Genomic DNA, 6,294 nt, shown 5'->3' on the forward strand with positions numbered 1-6,294 from the left:
AGAAAGGAAGGAAGGAAGGAAGGAAGAAAGGAGGGAGGGAGGGAGGGAGGGAAGAAAGAAAGAAGGAAGGAAGGAAGGAAGGAAGGAAGGAAGGAGGAAGGAAGGAAGGAAGGAAGGAAGGAAGGAAGGAAGGAAGGAAGGAAGGAAAAAGCATAAATTTCAAGGACTGAAGCTAGAGGTCCTAGGACAACAAATAGCCCACCCCACTCTACCCCCGTGCCCTGGTTGCTTTTTTCCGGAAAGGCAAGGTCTGGTGAGGTTGCCTGGTCTGGATTGTAAGACTGCTCTAGCAGGGGCATCTTGTTTAGCAAGCACAATGCACTTTTAGAGATTTTAATCAGTTGCCAATCTTTGAAGGCAGTTTCATATTAACAAATTGAAAGCTAGACTCCTGGCTCCCCTTGGCAGAACTGGCTAGCCTGAATTCGTCCTCCCCTGTGAACCCCATCTCAGCACTTTGCCTGCCCCTGCAGCCACAGGCCTGGCCATTGGAGGGAGATAGGCATCTCACAATCCCTTTCATTTCATTTTTACCCAGGGAGCTCTGAGAACAGATCCACCCCTGGGCTCAGGCCAAGTGAGTTAAAATCTGAGGTGGGAAATGACCTGGGCTTTCGAAGGTCATTTCTTAAATGTCCAAGGTCTGAAGCCAGGGTTAAGAGTAGCTGGTCCTGAAAGGGTTAAGAATGGCTATGAACAGTGGGTGACACCTCATTTTCTTCTAGCTGCTCCTAGGTGGTGAACAGACCCATTTTAGAATCTCTTTGTCAGATGCAACCAAAATCTGGTTTTCCTCGCTCCCTTCTCCCTGACCCCATTTGGCTGTAGTTAAGTTACTTCTCTTTCTCTCCCTGGAACAGCCTTGGGTTTTTGTTTGTTGGTTTTTGGCTCTCTGCCCCACTGTTTTGGCTGCCCCAGTCTCAATACCCATTAATTCCCCCACATTTCCGCTAAAGAGCAGGAACGCTGGGAATAACCCCTGTTTATTCTACTGCAGAGGTCAGAAGGCAGGCTTATCTCTGGTTCCATGTCACAACATTTTAACTTAGTCATAATCTGATTTCTATTAACAAGGAACTGAAACCACACCATGGGATTGAAAATCAAGATTTGGTGCAAATTCAAGCCCCAAATACCAACTCTGATTTTGGGGGTCAGGACCATAGTCCCATAAGTAAAATTAAAGGGCCCACTTGTATATCCATAATAGTTTCAGGGATTATAAATATAGACTAATTTCTAATCAGTTGAGTTTCTAAGATGTATTTGGTTGCTGTTTTTCTGAGTGTTGACTCCCTCCCCTTATCCCACCTCCATTTTGTTTGCTTTCTCCTCCGGTCCTGCTTGCTCTTATTAAACCAACCCTTAAAGGTCAGGCTGACAGAAGCTGCCCCAGGCGGAATGGAATTGGAAGATCAGCCCAGACCTTAGCCTGTGTCTTAAAGTGAGCTGGAGATTGCTTTCTGTGTCCCGGTTATGCCTGAGGAGATAGATGTGGACCTGGAAGTTTCCAGAACTGGGTCATGGCTAGCATCCCCAACCTGTCTTGGGTCTGTGGCACCTTCTAGGGAAGGCCTTGTCCTCCATGGCCTACACTCCAGGATGCTGTAATCTGAACTCAAGAAATCACAGGGAAGCCAACCTTGCACAGAGACCGCAGGAGACAGCCAGAGACTGGGCCAGACAAGAATTAGATGGACATCAAATGGCAGCCCAGTCTCTGGACATGGCATTTGGGAGCCACTGGACTGTGCTGACCACTTTTCAGGGGAAAGCCAGATTCCTCAAGACATGCACAGGCCACAGAGAGGCCTTGCATGTTGCCGGGTCTGTAAGGTTGAAAATCTTGCCCCAAATTAAATATGAAAACTAAATTGAACGCTGAGATTTCCTCTAACAAGAAATGGCAACATCAAACAAAACCCATCACGCCCTTTTACAACATCTACAGTTTGAAAGAAAGGAGGGGATTTGGGGTCTTTTCATTTGTCTCTAGTCTCCGAAAAATGCTCGACCCGTAAGAAAAAACACTATGTGTAGGGAAAGGAAGAAGCCAGCTTGGAGTCTGACAGAGTCAGACTCTGAAACCCTACCGGGACCCAGACCCAGGCGCAGTGAGCATGTCACCCAGCTAGGTGGCTTCAGGGAGGATCGCGGCAGTCCCTGCGCAGTGCGCAAAGGTCCCCGCGGGCTGTAAAGCATAAACTATGTCTGATTGCTGTGAACCAACCCTGAAAGTATGACGTCTCGCCTTTCCCAGTCCTAACCGGCCAGGATTGTGCACCTCGGCTACCTAGGCCCAAATTTCTTTTACGTTGAGTCCACACGTAGGAACGATCCGGACGCGAAGTGCTCCCAACTCCGAGCTCAAGTCCCTCCCGGGATCGCCAGGGCGTGGCGACGAGCGTGGCAAGCACCCTCCCCCGCCCCACCCCCCTGCATCTCCACCCCCTCCGGGCAACCGGTCCCCTCTCCTGTCGCCGGCTCAGGCTTCCCTTTGTGAAGCCGGAAGCTTTCCCAGCCGGTCGCCTGCCACCGCCGAGATGTCAGATACTCACCTTTCAAGTGTTTGCCAAAGTGACCGAACGCCAATCAGAACCACGAGGAAGCTCTGCCGGCCGCCTTTTAGGCAACAAGAAAGGAAGGACAAGCAGACGGCCAGCTGGCAGTCCCTTATTTTCCGCGAGCTCCCCCAAAATGCTCCTCGGTGCCGCCAACGCAGCTGCCAGGTTTAATAACTGTGTCAGACAGCCCCCCCCCCCGGAGTCACAGATGACAGGCGGGGGTGGGGGGGACCAAGTTGGCGCCTTACACCGCAGTCTCCCAGCGTCAGCCATAGAAAAGATTGCACAGGAACCTACCACGCCAAGGTTAAATGCCAAAGAATCCTCCAGAAACCTCCCTTCTTTCCTATTTACTTGGCAGCATTTCTTTCAGGAACAGGAAACAAGGCGAATGAACCAAACCAGGGGCAAGTATTGTGAGCTAACCTGCATCTCAAAAGGAAAGGACCTTATGCGGCTTCTTCCAGCCAGGTTGCTACTTGACTCCTGGGCCTTGGTGGGATGTCTTGGGCACCCCGCGATGCGCAACAAGCCCATGCAACTGCGCCTCACGTTTTAATGGCTCACATCAACTCCCTCGTCTGTTCCTAGGACTCTGTTCAACAGGACCTTACTGTGTGGGGACGCTCCGCTGCAGTTCATCCACTTGGACCATTTCCAAAGCGCAAGCGGCTTCCGGAGACAAGCTGGATACACCGAGGCAGGAGGAATCAGCGGTTCGGTTTCACAAGCACACCATTAAGGCCGAATATTCCACCCAAAGTAATGTTTTAGAGCACGTCACAGTCTAGCGGCCACACCTCTTGGTCTCCCAAGGGTCCTCACCCCAGCTGGCTCCGCCCCAGGGTTTTACTCAGGGCGCTGCACCTGCTTCCACTCTGCGGAGTAGTTGCCTTGGAAACCCTGGAGAGCTGGTGCTCCCTGCAGACTCTCTGTTGCCCTGACAACAGCGACCCAACTCTGGGTGTGCCAGGAATAATGTCAGGGGTGCTGCTTTTTAAATACGAGTTCAGGGCTGTGCTAGGGACTGGTTGGTAGAGCAGGGATAAGAAAACAGCGATATTCGGGGATGCAGGCTGAACCCCCAGAGCCTGGGTGGAGTCCGTAGGTACCACTGACTAGCGACACAGTCTCTTCACCCCTTTTTACCAAGCAAGTTTACACTTGACTGTAAAACACATTCCATATTCCTTCTATTCAGTTTCAGATGCTTAAAAGTGTTTCCCAGCACGACCTGGCCCCAGGTAGGAATGTTGGAAACAGAGAGAATCCCTCTTGGGGGTAATAGTGAACCATGGATGATGTCTTGGTGTAGACATTCAAGACCTCTGGCTCTGTTGTGCACGTGGCTAAGAAGCTTACACTCACCCAGTGGCACGTGGGCACTTCTGTTAAGGAAGTAAGACAGCACCAGGAAGGGTCAACCGGAAGGCAACTTCCGGGGCTGAAGCTACAGACTGTGGAGACTGGAATGAGGCGTGCGGAAGAGCAAGGGAGTGTTTGCACTGTTCTGTTTAATAAAGGGATAATGTGGAATAAAACATTCAAAGTCACAGATTGGACATCTAGAAAAAAGGGAAAAGCTGGATGACAGCTGGCTTTTTTCTTCTTTTGGTGTCTAATCCGTACAATAGTGAAACAGAAGCCAGGAGAATATTTTCAAAGTAATGACACAAAATAGCCATTATATTAGTCAGGGTTCTCTAAAGAACAGAACCGAGAGAATGCGTGTTTATATTACAAAGGTTTATTTTTATTTTATTTTCTCAGGTAACGTGGGCTAGGCAGTTCAACAATGGCTGTCTATACACCTGGGGGCCAGAGCTTCATCCCACATGGATGGAGCCGTGTGCACTTCCCTGCTCCCTAAGGCACTCAGCCTCAGATAGATTGATACAGCCACAGAAAACATGTCAGTACACCCATGCTTCATATGTACATGGCTGCCTTTTGTGTTTCAGGCACCATGAGCTTAGGGCCCTCACACCGTTTTTTTATTTGCCTTGTGAGATATTTCAACTGTGGGGGGTGTCTCATCATGCTTGCTCTCGCCATGAAGGGAAGGCGTTAAAACAAAAGATGGGGTTTTAAGAGTCCTTCTCAGAATTCTGTGTATCATACCACATGACCCAGCCATTCTGATTCTGGACATTATCCTGAGTGAATAGAACGATACACATGTCAACTTGAAGATTTGTAGGTGGTTACTTACGCCAACTGAAAGCCAGTAGGAGCTCAAATCTAAACTAACTTATAAAACTAACCAATGTCGGGCTGGAGAGATGGCTCAGTGGGTAAGAGCATCACCTGCTCTTCCAAAGGTCCTGAGTTCAATTCCCGGCAACCACATGGTGGCTCACAACCATCTGTAATTAGGTCTGGTGCCCTCTTCTGGCCTTCAGACATACACACAGACAGAATATTGTATACTAAATAAATAAATAAATAAATATTAAAAAAAACCCTAACAAATGTCTTTCATTTGATCAGAGATGATCTGAAAAAAAGATTCCAAAAGTTAGGGCTGAGGCAGAGTTTTGCTTTTGTCTTTCTAGGAAAATAAAGGCATCTAACTAAGAAATCTAAAGAGCACTGGACAAATGAGACATCATAAGAAAAAGGACGAATCATCATGAAAAATGTCCCAAGAAAGAGAGTAAATTTGTCTAGTAGTGAGCATACTTCCAACGGGATAAAATTTCATAAATCTTCCCAAATATTTGTTTCTGTCGTTTTCTGAAGACATAAGTCATATGGTCTTTCTGCAGTCCCAATTTAATTAAAAATCAAAGCTGGCTTTGGAGTTGGAGCGTGGTTCTCTCCTTCTCTAATCCCAAGCATGCTTGAATAAAGAAAACCCAAAATCTCTGTCTCATGTCAGAAGAATTACCTGATATGGGACAGAAGAAAAACCAAGATTTAGGTACTATTCTATTGTCACTAATGCCATAATCCTTTAGTTTTATTTGTGACTCTTTAAAGCTTTTCTTAAGGTATAAATATTATCTCTAAATTTATAAGATTACCATATATATTTAAACTTTTCATCATGATATTAATGGTCATATAGAGTACTAACTAAGTCTAGAAATAGGCTTTATCTAGCTTCCTGTATATGATTTCAGGCTTGAGCAGGTAACTAGGAATTAAGCTGTATACCCCGGGTGTCTTTAATAGATTGTGGTTCTGTAACCTCTTCGAGATCTGCTGCAAATGACATTGAAAAAGTATAAGTTTTCTCCAGTGAACTGTGACCATTCCTAACAGTGACCGGTGAAGTCTCCAAAAGGATGATGGGCCCCCACAATGACATTTTGTTACCACAATGTTACACATTGTTACCACCTGGATTGTGGTAACGCTGCTAAGCAAACAAACACCTCCCAAAGATGCTTTGGACTACAAGCTGGTCAGAACAATCTCCAGATGGTTAGCTCAGATGGTTCAGCACCATAGACTAATCCAGCCAGAACTTCAGGTAAGCCTTGCACTCTCTCATCCCACTGAGACTGGACAGCAGCTAGCTTTCTCAGGACTTTATCTCAGTTTTTTTCAGGTGCCATTGCCCCCAGACAACAGAAAGTAATTTTAAAAACATGATGCCCACATTCCCAAGAGGTGGGGTGGAAGGTCATTCTGTGGATATTTGTCATTGTTTGGGGGGCGGTGGTGATAAGTTGTTATTGGTCATGGTCAGGGAAGAAATTAAGCAAAGAAAATTAGATTTAGG

At 47.0% G+C, this 6,294-nt stretch overlaps 1 protein-coding gene across 3 annotated transcripts in view; it reads right to left on the reverse strand.

The window, feature by feature from the left end:
- The window catches only part of Trim2 (tripartite motif containing 2), a 112,290-nt gene extending 107,284 nt beyond the window's left edge, over positions 1-5,006 (reverse strand). The window contains exon 1 of one of the 3 annotated variants that reach the window (XM_050158790.1): positions 3,179-5,006. Coding sequence is in view for 1 of the 3 variants with exons in the window: in XM_050158782.1 (XP_050014739.1) it covers positions 2,991-3,101 (111 nt within the window). In the remaining 2 variants the exon portion in view is untranslated. Of the gene's footprint in view, positions 1-2,558 lie in introns of all 3 variants that reach the window. The other 2 variants (XM_050158782.1, XM_050158788.1) reach the window with 2 other exon arrangements.
- Positions 5,007-6,294: the final 1,288 nt, after the last annotated feature.

Source organism: Alexandromys fortis, unplaced genomic scaffold (genome assembly GCF_014885135.2).
Source record: "Alexandromys fortis isolate MF-2015 unplaced genomic scaffold, M_Fortis_MF-2015_v1.1 scaffold_102, whole genome shotgun sequence".
Taxonomy (NCBI): Eukaryota; Metazoa; Chordata; class Mammalia; order Rodentia; family Cricetidae; genus Alexandromys; species Alexandromys fortis.